This window comes from Pyrus communis, chromosome 2 (genome assembly GCF_963583255.1).
Source record: "Pyrus communis chromosome 2, drPyrComm1.1, whole genome shotgun sequence".
Taxonomy (NCBI): Eukaryota; Viridiplantae; Streptophyta; class Magnoliopsida; order Rosales; family Rosaceae; genus Pyrus; species Pyrus communis.
In genome coordinates this window covers 15,558,798-15,572,018 of record NC_084804.1, presented here as the reverse complement: position 1 = coordinate 15,572,018, position 13,221 = coordinate 15,558,798, and the positions used below count along the sequence as shown (strand labels likewise).

General features: G+C 38.0%; 2 protein-coding genes across 4 annotated transcripts; both read right to left on the bottom strand.

Moving 5' to 3' along the window:
- Positions 1-386: 386 nt before the first annotated feature.
- Positions 387-3,959, bottom strand: LOC137725265 (probable serine/threonine-protein kinase PIX13). Of its 2 annotated transcripts, XM_068463896.1 has the most exons (7): positions 3,378-3,959; positions 3,006-3,037; positions 2,640-2,972; positions 1,919-2,054; positions 1,636-1,778; positions 1,260-1,383; positions 387-1,108 (listed from the first exon to the last, which is right to left on the bottom strand). In XM_068463896.1, exons 1-7 carry the CDS (start codon positions 3,442-3,444, stop codon positions 654-656), a joined length of 1,290 nt encoding a protein of 429 aa, XP_068319997.1. In that variant the 5' UTR covers positions 3,445-3,959; the 3' UTR covers positions 387-653. The 2 variants fall into 2 exon arrangements, with proteins under 2 accessions (XP_068319997.1, XP_068319996.1); XM_068463895.1 differs by having other exon boundaries at positions 2,640-3,037.
- A 3,146-nt stretch (positions 3,960-7,105) lies between these two features.
- Positions 7,106-12,691, bottom strand: LOC137726483 (uncharacterized). Of its 2 annotated transcripts, XM_068465420.1 has the most exons (10): positions 12,150-12,691; positions 11,536-11,581; positions 11,355-11,439; positions 11,200-11,245; positions 11,016-11,114; positions 9,806-9,874; positions 9,402-9,726; positions 9,147-9,298; positions 8,468-8,663; positions 7,106-8,371 (listed from the first exon to the last, which is right to left on the bottom strand). In XM_068465420.1, the coding sequence occupies exons 1-10, from the start codon at positions 12,618-12,620 to the stop codon at positions 7,638-7,640; spliced, it is 2,223 nt and encodes a 740-aa protein (XP_068321521.1). In that variant the 5' UTR covers positions 12,621-12,691; the 3' UTR covers positions 7,106-7,637. The 2 variants fall into 2 exon arrangements, with proteins under 2 accessions (XP_068321521.1, XP_068321520.1); XM_068465419.1 differs by having other exon boundaries at positions 7,106-8,663.
- Positions 12,692-13,221: the final 530 nt, after the last annotated feature.

Below are 13,221 nucleotides of genomic sequence, written 5' to 3'. Positions count from 1 at the left end.
CTAAATGAACATCATATGTGTACTAATGGGATACAAAATGTAATCGCATGACAATGTTTCAGATAACTAACTAATATCTAGTCTAAATCATAAAGTGAGAGAATCTATTTAAGTAGCAAATACCATTTGTGTATTGTGCATGACGCACTTAAAACGGCCTGTACTCATGTTATATTTGTGTTGACTTCGCCCATTGTACACCTCGAATTATGAGCTAGTCCGTACGTTTACACTTATTTTAAATGCATAACTCAAAGTAGCATTCTAATAACAACTAGTGTAAACATCACCATTGTTAAATTAATGTAACGTCTCTATATTTTACATGATTTGTACTGAAGTTGCTGTAATACCAACATTACAAATTTAAACTACAAAAGGTAAACTGACAGTAAAATATTTTGTCCTTGAACCTTTAAACTTGATAACAAAATGGAAGGGTAAATTTCCCTTCCAGAAAATGACAACTAATTACTCTGCTTACAAGTTTTGAAGCTTAATCACCGAAGCTAAACAATAATTACAGTGTCACTGCTAACAGAACACACCCAGTTTAACACAACAATAAGCTTAATCTAACCTCCCAGGAGATACATAAATGAACAAATCGAAACTTTTTGACACAATATTTCCTGACAGCAGTCGTGCTAGAGTTACTTCACTCGAACCTGGTGTGACTGTTGGTAGCTTTGAGATCCATCTTGCCTGGGGTGAAGTGGAGAGCGATGATGCAACGGCTTCTGGCCTTGTCGATGAGTCATAGGATGAGTAGAACGAGGCCTTGGTTCCCTTGTAAGTTCATTAGCCGATTCTATCCGTTCCAATGTCTCCACAACATCTTTCATTGATGGCCGGTTTCTGTGTTCAGATTCGATGCATTTTAGAGAAAGAAGAGAAATTCGAAAGGCAGCTTTGGAAGGATATCTTCCCTGCAGCTGGGGATCCATAATGCTTTTCAGTTTTCTTTTGTCTGAAAGAAATGGTTTTATCCAGTCTACTAAGTTCTGTTTTCCACTTGGACGATGTGTATCAAGGGCCCTCAAGCCGGTCAATATCTCGATCAAAACAACACCAAAACCATACACGTCGCTTTTCACATACAGATGACCTGTAAAATTAAACATGGCACTAGGAATGTCATGGCTCGAACTTGAATTTTGTAATTGGCCTAAATCTTTGCCAATCCAGCATCAAAAAGTTGACCCTTTCCACCAATTGGTGTTAGGATCCCACAAATTCCATAAGTTATGTAGAATTACCTGTGGCAACATACTCAGGAGCAGCATAACCATATGTACCCATAACCCGTGTTGTCACGTGCGATTGACTTGCTGAAGGACCCATTTTCGCCAAGCCAAAGTCGGATATCTTGGCAGTATATGACTGCAGTACAACAAAAAGTAAAAAATAAGTCTAATTTGTCTCTCTTTTTTTTTCAATCAACAACTTTTGAATTAGAAATGATTTCAACAATATGGTGGATAAAAATGAGTATGTGGCATGGGTAAGGTTTGAACATATGAAAAAAGATCTCTTGAGCAATCGGAGAAGCACTTTGATGGTAAGAAAATGAAACGTATAAGCGTTTCTTAGCTTAATTCTTGATAACTGTTCATAAATCAAATAGAATTTTACCCCGTCAAGAAGTATATTTGAAGCTTTGAAATCTCTATAGATAACTTGCTTCTCTGATGTATGCAAGAATTCCAGGCCTCGAGCAGCTCCTATTGCAACTTTAATCCGTGTATCCCATGGAAGTGGCTGAACAGCCGATCCCCCTGCAAAAGTAGAAAACATGAAGTGTAAGGTGAAGAACGAACTTGCTATGTTTGTAAACTAAACACCTTATGCCTGCACACAGGAAGATGCGCATGTATAACTTGTAATGTTTGAAACTTATTTATGCTTCTTTACTTACTTCCAAATAGATGGTTTTCCAAGCTACCCTTTGACATGAACTCATAAACAAGAAGCAGCTCCTTATCCTCCCAACAGTATCCAAATAGCTTTACAAGATTAGGATGAGATAGTCGCCCTAAGAAATTCACCTCTGACTGCACCGGCAAAGAACACTCGGATAAGGATACAATGCGTTAACTAAATTGACTTGACAGTTGACACACACTGCTTTATACTCCCAGAAGACGGATAAAACAGGCCAGAAGTCTGCCAAGGGCTAATATTTATGTGTGTGTGCAATGCATGCCAAGAATGCAGGAAAGAGATTATGGCTTGAGTTGAGGGGTGTTTGGCAAAATAATGTCGCTCGACTTAGCCTTTTTTTTATTCAAACTAGAATCCACAATATCGCCTAATCAAATTTGAAGAAACTGCATATCATGGCATTGCTTTATCATCTACAGAACTCTATATCTCCCTTAAATTGTTGTGGACTCAGGGCACCAGCTGCATTAACCAATCGGCACTCTGCCCTCCGAAAGGTCAGTGGATACCACAGTGATTGTAGCTACAAAAATTGTTATTTACAGTTTAATTTTGGTAAAGGATCAGTATTTTACTTTACACTTTCGATTAGCATATCTAATCAGAACTGCAACCCTTAAGATCTCATTTCCTTGAACAAGTGCTAATACAAAACAATTGAGCACCACCAATTCCCTCAGGTGCAGCTAATTTACCTGCCATTCCTCAAATCCTTGCAAGCTCTCAGAACTCAATTTTTTCACCGCGATAACTGTTGATTTTCCTGACTTGGACGGCGCCTTGTCCTCGAGCCAGCCTTTGAAGACCATCCCAAAACCTCCTTCACCAAGCACTGTATCTGGTCTGAAGTTTCTGGTTGCAACCTTCAACTCCAAATAACTGAAGATCCTCAAGTTTGGGGTGGGTAAGATCTGCCCATGTGCACTGGCCTCCTCGCCGCTTGCAGCGGAGAACTGGCTATTCCGGGATACAGTACACTCCCCTGAAGATGTGTTATTACTGGTTGTCCGAGATAAGTTGCTGATGTTATTACTGGTTGTCTGAGATAAGTTGCTGATATTCTTACTGGTTGTCTGAGATAAGTTGCTGACCACTGAAGAAGTAGCACAAAGTCAGAAAATAACATTCAAATTAAAACCCATGGATTTTTCATTTTTCCCATTTGACATGCAGCAAGAACATCAGCTTTTCCTAGAAATCCAACAAATTCCAGCAGGAACCAATTATAGTAACTTGAAATCCAGTAGCCACAATATTCATGATTTAGTAATTACTGGTCAATGGCACAGGTTAGAAACATAATTGGCAGCTCAATTAATGATGGGCGTTGCTCAAAATCAAATACAACAAAAACCCAAATCAAAAGTTGAAAAATTTATGAAATCTAGTGAAAGAAAACAACAAAATATAAAAATAGTAATTGTGGGTTTTACCTATACTGAGATCACCGGTAGTTACTGGTGTTGGGTTTTCAACTGGAGAACCGCAACAATTCCCCATCTTCTTCTTCTTCTTCTTCTTCTTCTTCTTCTTTCTCCTTTCTACCTCCTCCAAGCTTCAACCACTAAAATGATATTTCTCTCTCCTCCCTCTCTCTCTCTCTCTTCTCTCTCTCTCCCCCCTCTCTCCAGTTTCCCAGAAGAAGAAAAAAAGGCTACTCGTGGATTCTACCTCCTGAAAGCTTCAACCACTAAAATGATATTTCTCTCTCCTCCCTCTCTCTCTCTCTCCAGTTTCCCAGACTTCCTGAAAGCTTCAACCACTAAAACGATGTTTCTCTCTCCTCCCTCCCTCTCTCTCCCTCCAGTTTCCCAGAAGAAGAAAAAAAGGCTACTCTTGGATTCTACCTCCTGAAAGCTTCAACCACTAAAATGATATTTCTCTCCCTCTCTCTCTCTCTCTCTCTCCCCACTTACCCACAGAAGGAAGAAAAAAAAAGGCTATGACTTTGTTATGGCCGTGGTTTTTGTGAGCCAATTGAGCATAAAAGAAAAGCGAGTAAAGACTGAGTCTTAAGGAAGAAGGTGAAGAGCTTGGTGGCGGGTAGTGCAGAATTTCCAGACTCTCTTTCCAAGTCAAGTCAACTGCCGGAATTACTCGTAAAGGGAAGGCAGATTCTCTGCGCACTGTTACCGTACTTTTTTCGTATCTTTTTATTTATGCGATTACGATTAAGTCACGTCAATATTTTATATTTTTATTATTTTTTATCTTATTATTTATATTAAAAAATTAATATAAAATATTAACGTAACTTAATCGTGACCGTATAAATAAAAATGAATGAAAAAGGGCAGACACTCAGCGTCCATTTGTAAGTCAGTTTGGTCAGCACACAGAATTTCAATTCAATGCAAACAATTAAAGCGCGCAATATACTAATAAATTTGAGAGCAGGCTGTTATTACTTTTTTTTTTTTTTTTTTTAAGAGTTTTAACGAAAAGCTTACAGTACTATTTATTTTTTTTAAAAAATTATATTTTTACATTAAAAAATCAATTATGGTACTATTTACTTTACCCTTTATTTTGTCGTTATCATTAAAACTCAAAGTTTTCAAGCTCTTTTTATTAGTTTTTTTTTTTTAAAAGGGTTTGACGTAAGCTTCATCACAGCAATTTATTCTTTCGAAAGTCGGGAAAACTCACAAAAATATTTTAGCCTTCCTTGATTATCATCGTATGATTCACCAATGCTAAAAAATGAACGTAAAACATGTGGTGCAGAATAGAAATCTAAAATTCGTCCCTAACTACCGAATCTCTTTGTGATGGTTACGTTGTTATTGTTAGATAGTAAGTTGTCCTGAGCAAAAGAAAGTCTTTCTCTTCTACCTTCAAATTATTATTTTATTAGTGTGGGAACCAGACAAGTTTTGTCATTCGTTTCCAATTTGCCACCTGAAAATGAAATTTGTAAGCCAAATTTAATTAAAGTTTTGCTAAAAATTTATAATTGTGCTCCTTGACGTTGACTTCGTGTTTGTTAAGAATTGGGGGAATGACTAAAGCGTTTTTGTTTTTTTTTTTTTTTTTTTTTTTTTAAAGAATTATGATACATTTAACAGAAAAAAGTTATATATGCTTTTCGAGTTTTAAAGTGTTTTTTAGAGAAACACATAATATTTTGTTTTTTATGAAACATTTGGATTTCAATAAGAGTTTCTCAAGTGAGTTGCGTTTATCATTATGCTTAGAAAGTGCATATTCTGCACCAGATTCTTTAAAAATAAAAAAGTGTTTATCGATATTTTCTCCATTAGAGTACCCTTCAAAGAGGTCATCAACAGAACACCGTAATTTTTGGAACAAAAATGGTAAATGGAGTTAGATTAGATGACACATTGCAACCCCATTGACAATGTCTTTGGGGGGTGACGGATGGTGTAGTGTTGGTCCTGAAAACTAGAGTTTGTGTTGTTGTTTCATTGAAGCACAATAATTCCAGGCAAATATAAAGGTGATAAGGGTTTGCAAAATGTAAGTTGGGTCAATACATTAGCTAATTGAGTATTTGACTAGGCACCGAATATTTGAATTGATCCAAATAGAAGCCAAATCTTGTTAGCCATTTAACTTAGACAACTTTTTCCGGAAAGAAAGGATTACTCATCTTTTGATTTTAGTCTAAAGAGATTGAAAAACCGACCAATTTTTTATATTATTAATGAAAATTTAGTCTACACGTTTAAAAATTACGTGATCTTAATAAGGGTTTGCAACATATTAACCACTCGCAATCATTCAAATGCGTGTGTAAAGGGACTCGACATGGCCTCCAAGGTGCCAGCTGCTTGTCACACCATTAATTGTTATGTTTAGATTGAGCAATTGAGTTAGAAACATCGTGCCATTGTTGACCAGCTCCCTTCCAAGAGCATAAAGACAGCACTACCTCTCCCTCTCTCTCTCTCTCTCTCTCTCTCTCTCTCTCTCTCTCTCTCTCTCTCATGGTCATGGGTCATCCACTGCCTCAGGTCAAGACATTTTGTTCCCAATGTCAAACCTGTGGCCGACATTTAAGTAACAAGACAATTTCACAAGGATACGACTTACGAGTCACGACCAAAACTGAAGACAATTCCATTAGAAGAAAATGTGTACCCACACTATCTAGATCGTTCACACGTCTACTAAAAAAAGTAAGGGTGAAGGGATAATGTTATTGACGTATCCGTTTTTATTTTTCACATATTTTTATTAATTTAAGTTATTGATTTTTTTTTAATTTATTTGATTCGATGAACGATATTGAGAAAATATGTAAGAGGTAAAAATTAGTGTTTGGATAATACCATCCAAAGTAACAAAAGGATAACAATGAAACAAAAGCTCGAACCTCTACCTGTAATTTCACATTAACACCATAAGACAAAGAGTTTGTAACTTAGTTAAAAGTATTTATTAGTTTACTAAACGTCTCAAGTTCGATTCCTGCTATTGTAATATTGCTTGCAATAATAATACTTTGTTGTTATGATCCTCTTCAACCAATGTGCGCACTGCTTGCAGGGGTGCAAGAGTCTTTTCAAGCTTAAATAAGTGTTAAGTTTACTTTAATGGCAGGCTTATTCACAATTATAAATGGGGTGCACTTAGGAGTTTTAATTCGGTGCTACGTATCATTAAATATTACGAGTATTGAATAACTTGAATTCAAAATACTATATTAACGCAATAATTTAAATCAATTTAAATCATCTAATGCTACTCTATAAATACTACGTAACATAAAAGAATTTTTCCGCACGTTAATCGAAATTCCTCAAAATTTAAATGAAATATTCAATTTCAAACCGATAAAAAGAACAACCACGGATGGTAAAGAATTTTTTGAAAAGTAACTGTGTAATACATTAAAAAATAAGAATGTGCCCACTGCCCACGGTAAGAAAAATTGTCCATCATCACTGTCCCATTAAGAAAAATTGTCTCATCATCCCATTTTTCATAACTGGATATTTTTTTTAAATTAAAAATTAATTATACCCCTTAATAAAAAATAAATAAAATATAAAATGAAAAGCAATGCTTTCAACAATTTTGATAAACTAAATTTATAAATCATATAACGTGTCATCAATTACATATAATAAAACATCAATTAAAACAAAAATCAATCATGTCTTCCAAATCTGACGCTTATAAACACATCATTGAATAATCTCAATCAAACTTTTTTTTTATACAAACTATGTTCTACTGTAATTTACATAAACCCGAGAAACAGTGAGTTATAGCTAAAATCCCCTAACCATCAGGACAATTTCACCGCTTACAATCTCAAGCAAACTTTATTTCTCCAGGCTAATAACAAAAATTTCAAATGTGTGAAATAACAATATTATCAGCGGAGATTACACTCCTTGCAGGATTACACAAGGATTTTCTAAGTTTAAGAATAGTCAGTACATCTTCTTCAGACAAACATCCTAAACCCTGCCTACATCATGGTTTCTTTCTAACCTCACAAATCAAACTTTTTCTTTTACTTTTGCCCCCGAACAATTAGCATTAGGATACATTAATACTGTACAAGAACAATCTACTCCTTTGCATTACAGTCGAGTGGGGATGCGCTCGACGACGCAGAGAGACCGCCTATGGTCTCGTCAACTTGAATCACTCACCATTCTATTGGTTAACTTAATCGAAGGAGAATCGTAATGGGGGAGGAAAAAAATGGATTAATCTCACAGCTGCAATGCTAAATCCGGCTGCGCTGAATCAGCCCGGCTAGAACTAGGGGACCCTGGGGACTGGAACCTGACATTCAGGTCTGGTGGAACTGAGTCGGGCTTTTGTTGTGGCGTCAATGCTGAATTGGGTTTCTGCTGTTGTGACAACCCTTGCCAAGATGGCCGAGGAAGAGTCCCCATTGTCCGTGCTGCCGTTGCCTCATTCACTGAATTTGGAAATGAACTGGAAGAGCTTATTATACCTGGAGTTTTGGAGAGTTTAGTTTCTTCTGAAGTTAAGCTGTTTGAAGTAGCTGGATGGAAGTTAGCGTTAGTCCTAGAGACTGCGTCGAGCATTTGAGACGGCTGGAAGTTAAAACCACCGGGCCTGGCCACTCCAACTGGCTTTCCCATCTGAGCACGAATGTTTAATCCGTATGTGCCGTTAAATCCGTTGATCCCAGGTTGGAATACGGAATTCTGATGCATCTGAAATGGAGGCCTCGGTCTCATTACACCAAGATTGCTGCTCGGCATATTAAACCCAGTATGAGCGTTTGATCCTTCAGCAGTTTCTACTTTTCCAGGGAGGGGTTCAGGAGATTTATTAGCAACAATGGGGGGTGATGAGGTAGTAGCAGACAGAGGAAGAGGACTGCTTGTATTTGCTGAAGGAATAGAAGGCACATGCTTCTCTGATGAGTTATGTCCCGATGGCTTCTCTGACGAGTTATGTCCCGATGGCTTCTCTGACAATTTATCTCCATTAGACTCAACAGAGCATGATGTTGCAGCAGAAGATGCATTTGGACGAATGGGAAAGGGCTCTGATGAAGATGGCTGACCTAGCGAGGCTGCGGCTAATTGCAGTGGCCTATTTGGCGCAACGTCATTTTCTCCAATCCAACCTGGGCCAAACTTAACCCCAGGGGGTAAAGACCTTTCAATCTTCTTTGCAGCAATGTTCCACGCAACAGGTCCAAGATTTGCAGCAAATCGAGCCAGGCTCCTTGCATAACCATAGTCCGAGTGAAGCCCTACCTGATTCACATAAAAGACAAGTCAGCAAACCACACAAATTTAAATCCATACAAAAGACAAGTCAGAGACCACACAAATTTAAATCCACACAAAAGACAAGTCAGCAGACCACACAAATCAAAATCCACACAACTGACAAGTCAGCAGACCACATAATATCATCCATCAAAAGGCAGGAAGCAGGATGTGCTGGGGTGTGTAAAACCACCGCAATGAAAATCTCTCACAGGGCAGCAAAAAAATCCAAACCCACCGCATGGTTTAATTGTATGTAATATAGAGTTAAATATCCTTTTTCCTTTAGTATGGGTTTTCCACTTAAATTAACACCCCAGACGGGTCATGACCATCCACTAGCAAATAAGTATAACCCCTAAAACATATCTAAGACACCAATATACACAGTTCTTATACAAGTTGTGGCAAAATTCAGGCACCAACTAAAGTATGAACTCAGAGAAATGCATAAAGTTGTATACGTACAGGCATTAGCTGTTTCCTTTCTCCATCGAATGTAGTCAATACAGATGACTCTTGTCCGCTGGCTGAAGGATGAGATTGATTATATGTATTACGCCTGTTCTCATCAAACACAAAATGTTTTTTCCCTAGCTTCGAAATAGCCTTCGTGGAACCTGAAATAATTGCAGATTTAAGATCAATATTAATCAATGACCCACCAAGCCTATTAAATGAACAAGTAATACCAGAATTGATGCACATAAAAGCATATCAAACCTGCGACGTCATCATTCCTCTCAAACTTGTTATCCGTCAACCAATTAGTATAAACATCATTATTCCGTGAACCTGTCAAACCAGACTTGTCTGAAAGATGAGATCCTTTTTTATGATCCAATGTGGCATTTTCAGCCCCAGTAGCAAGAGTGGCATTTGAGAACTCTGAACCAGCACGGTCCAAGGAAGGCCTGCCCAGTTTTTTATGCAAATTTTTTGTTGGTGGTCTACCTCTTCTAACGACCTTTGGTCCTGATTCATTATCATCACTGTCTTGCCTCAAATTTTCAAAATTCTTTTTCGCAAGCTCTTGTATTGAGCGTGCCTGGAAAGTAGTCATCAAAGTTCAGACAACAAACAGATAACCTCAAACAAAGTAAGAAAGGAGCTGGATCTAACTGTACCTGTCGAAAATATATGGTATCTGGGGCATTGTACTGCATTGCATTGGAGCAGATTAAGAAAATATCATCCTGCAAGATCATAAAATCGATTTTTAATTCTGATATGCCAATGTTCCAGCAAAAATGAAAAATTAGATAATCATCCCTTCGTCAATGGCACCACCAAATTCTATTGCTAATGTTCAGCGGTCCAAGACAGAATTGGCTACAATGTACTCCATGAAGATACTACATACTAGAATTTCAACAGTCTGAACCAAAAGAAAGCCAAAATTTTTTAAAGAAGATGATTTTAAAGCAAAAAATAGATTTTTGGAACATACAAGGTCAACATGAAGCAAACATTGCATGACAATCAAACATGGTAAACTGTTATTGCTTAAACTAAATAAGGAGCGAATTATGCAGTTGATAACTACAAAAGCAACATGTCGGTGGCCCGAATTTCAAGGTGTGAATATTTGATAATGTCCTAGCTGAGCATCTACACATAAACTCCTAGCTGAGCATTTTCGACAAATACATCAGAAGACTGATCTTTTGATTCAGGGAAAGCAATACAGTGGAATCTTTCTTATTAGGTACAATCATGTTAACAAGTGAAGATTGAGCCATCCAATTATGCTTCACTTCTGAATAGAATCTTTAGTAATTAACTCTCCAAACTGAAAAGGTTCTAAGCTGGAAAAACATGAACTGTTGAAGTTAATACTCTCAAATTCCCAATGCGCATTGTATATTGACCTACTCAAATGACATTTAACAAAGTGCAAATTTTGTGAAAGTTAGAGAAAAGTACGTACTGGACTAAGTACGCAGCTCAAAATAAAACCAAAATGAAACGAGAACGTACATAGACTAGAGTTTATAGTGTTTATTGTTTAACTAACAACTGATCAAAGTACTTCGTAACGCCACGATGAAAATGGTTACTAGAAGAAAAACTAATCCAATGGTCACTTAACCAATTAAATGTAAATGACCACTAGAAGACATGCAGGATGGATTTTCAGCCGACAAACTCTGATAAGGTGGGTAACATGCTATTAAAATAACTGCAAGGAAACCTCATTCCAAATCAGGACTTCTCATAATCAACCTATTCAATTGGCATACAAAACACATCACACCAGTACAGGATAAAATAATAGAGATCTCAAACAGATGATGCAAGAAGGACTAAAAGAAGATGATATCGGTGTAAGCTGACCTCAAACTGTTCCAAACTGGAGTACACTCCACTCGTAAGTTTCTTCTTCACCGTCCCGAAATCCATAGGGTGCTCTATTACTTCATGGTAGTCCGGAAGCTGCATAACATAGAATAAAAGTTAACAAAAAAGAAATCTTTACACAAATCCTGGAGGTTAATGTGTCACCACAAGATAAACCAACCTCTTTGGGGTCCACTGGTTCAGAAAACACTCCGTACGTGTCCTTCCTGAAAAAAAATTGAAAAAACACAATCAAACATCATCCAACTCTGATGTTCTAGAAGCTACTGCAGCAAAGCAAGCATAGCACAAATCCAGAAAACCCCAAAAACACACTTTTGGAGCCTGACAAGAACGAACAGCAGCAACTTTTTATCAGGCAAAGGGGTAGAGGGTCCAGGGTCCAACGTTGTAGCCCCTCCTGCACATGATTAAAACCCCATTATATACAAAACACAGCTTCCAAAATCCAAATCCCAATCCAAAAAAATCAAAATTGTTTCCAGTAAAAGCACACCTTGGAGGCTGCTTGGTGGGTTTGCAGCAGGAATTGATTTCTCACCCTGCAAAAGTGAAAAATTAAATTTGGCAACCCAAAAACAGCAAATTTATATTTTCCATTGTTGGCTGTGAAAAGGGATTCAAAGTACCCCATAAGGGGCAAATAATACAGTTTGCCAAAGCTGTGAAATAAAAATTATAAAATTGGAAAAAAAGGACAAAAGACAAATTTAAACTTTAGCCGATAGATATGACAGTCAAATCATCATTAAGGGTTAGTAAATAAAACATGAATCTAATCAACAAAATCTAAGAAAAACACTGACAATTATGATCAAAGTTAAAAACTTTTTGGGAAATTTATGCAGCTCTGCAGAAATTCAATAAAGACCCACCAGGTCAACCCTATTTACTAAAGATTCTAGAAGAAAAACACCTGAAATAAAACATAGTTCAAAGGTGCGAAATTCAAGGAATTTTGAAATAATAATGTCAACGTATAGTTTTCCAGACCCACAGAAAAATACCGGGTTAAAAAGGAGGTATATTTTTTGGCGCTTCGAACCCGCGAAAATTAAAAAGACAATTGAAAATCTGGGCATTTCGCCCAAAGCCCCAAAATTGAAATACCTTTTGAGAGTGAGTGAGACCAGATCCATCGCCGATCGCATTGATCTTGCGCTTCCGGTCGGTTCTGTAGTCGCCGTCGTCGTCGTCATTGGACTCGGAGCCGCCGCCGTGGGAGTTCCGAGTCGCGGAATTGGCCGACGACTTCTGATTGTTGGGGGGCAATTTGAGGACCAGCTTGAGTTTTTTCTCGCGGCGCTTCCCGGCCGAAGCGTCTTCGTCTTCGTCTTCATCCTCCTCCTCGTCGTTTGAATTACCGTCGGGGTCAGGGTTGCGGCGGGTGGATCGACGGAGGGAAGCGCGGGCGGAGTCGGCAGGGGAAGTCCTGTAATTAGGGTTGGAATGAGGGGCAGGGTTGGGCTTTCGCTTCTGCTGCTGTTGCAATTGCTCCTGCTGCTCTCTGAGAGTCCGTTTTTGAAGATCCAAAAGAGAGGGCCGTCCTTTCTTCTTCTTCCTCTCCACTACCTTACCCATTTTTGGTGCCCTCTCTCTCTCTCTCTCTCTCTCTCTCTCTCTCTCTCTCTCCTCTCCTCCTCTCTCTCTAGGCAGACAACAAACAGCGTCTTATTTTTAAAAAAATTAATTATATTTATCTTTTTTTACTTTATTTATGTGGGAAATTATGACTTTTGGCGACGGAAGGTGCATGCGAATCACGTGATTTACACTGCCTTCGCGTGGTGAATCGACACGTGTTGCGGGAGATGCCTGGAATGGGAGCCGTGTCAGAGGGGAACCTCCCGGTTCTGAGAACTGACTGGGTTTTTGTCTTTTTGTGTACCTTCGACCGTCGACGTGGCGGAATTGCAGACGGAAGAGACAAGAGCTTTGTGAGGCGAGGTACCACAACGTGTTTTAATGTCGACTGATCTGACAAAACAGTTAAGAGCGGATTATAAAACATAAATAGGTTGTTTTACAAGTACGAATAGTTTCGTTATTATTGTCGCTCCAAAAATATTTATACCGCATCCTCGTGGAAGAGTAGTAAAGAAATTTTTTTTTACTTAATTGACTCAAAGTAATTAAATTTTGCGTAAATTTTAAAAATGAAACCTGAAATGAGTTGTAAGAT

What these genes read in the sequence shown, in the direction of transcription:
- LOC137725265 (XM_068463895.1), bottom strand. Translation starts at nt 3,444, where the DNA reads ATGGGGAATTGTTGCGGTTCTCCAGTTGAAAACCCAACACCAGTAACT. An exon ending in CAAATATACTTCTTGACGGG is followed by an intron (nt 1,384 to 1,635) that starts GTAAAATTCTAT and finishes GTTGTACTGCAG; the next exon opens with TCATATACTGCCAAGATATC. An exon ending in TCCTGAGTATGTTGCCACAG is followed by an intron (nt 1,109 to 1,259) that starts GTAATTCTACAT and finishes TTAATTTTACAG; the next exon opens with GTCATCTGTATGTGAAAAGC.
- LOC137726483 (XM_068465419.1), bottom strand. Translation starts at nt 12,620, where the DNA reads ATGGGTAAGGTAGTGGAGAGGAAGAAGAAGAAAGGACGGCCCTCTCTT. An exon ending in CCAGTTTGGAACAGTTTGAG is followed by an intron (nt 9,875 to 11,015) that starts GTCAGCTTACAC and finishes ATGATCTTGCAG; the next exon opens with GATGATATTTTCTTAATCTG. An exon ending in ATACCATATATTTTCGACAG is followed by an intron (nt 9,727 to 9,805) that starts GTACAGTTAGAT and finishes ACTACTTTCCAG; the next exon opens with GCACGCTCAATACAAGAGCT.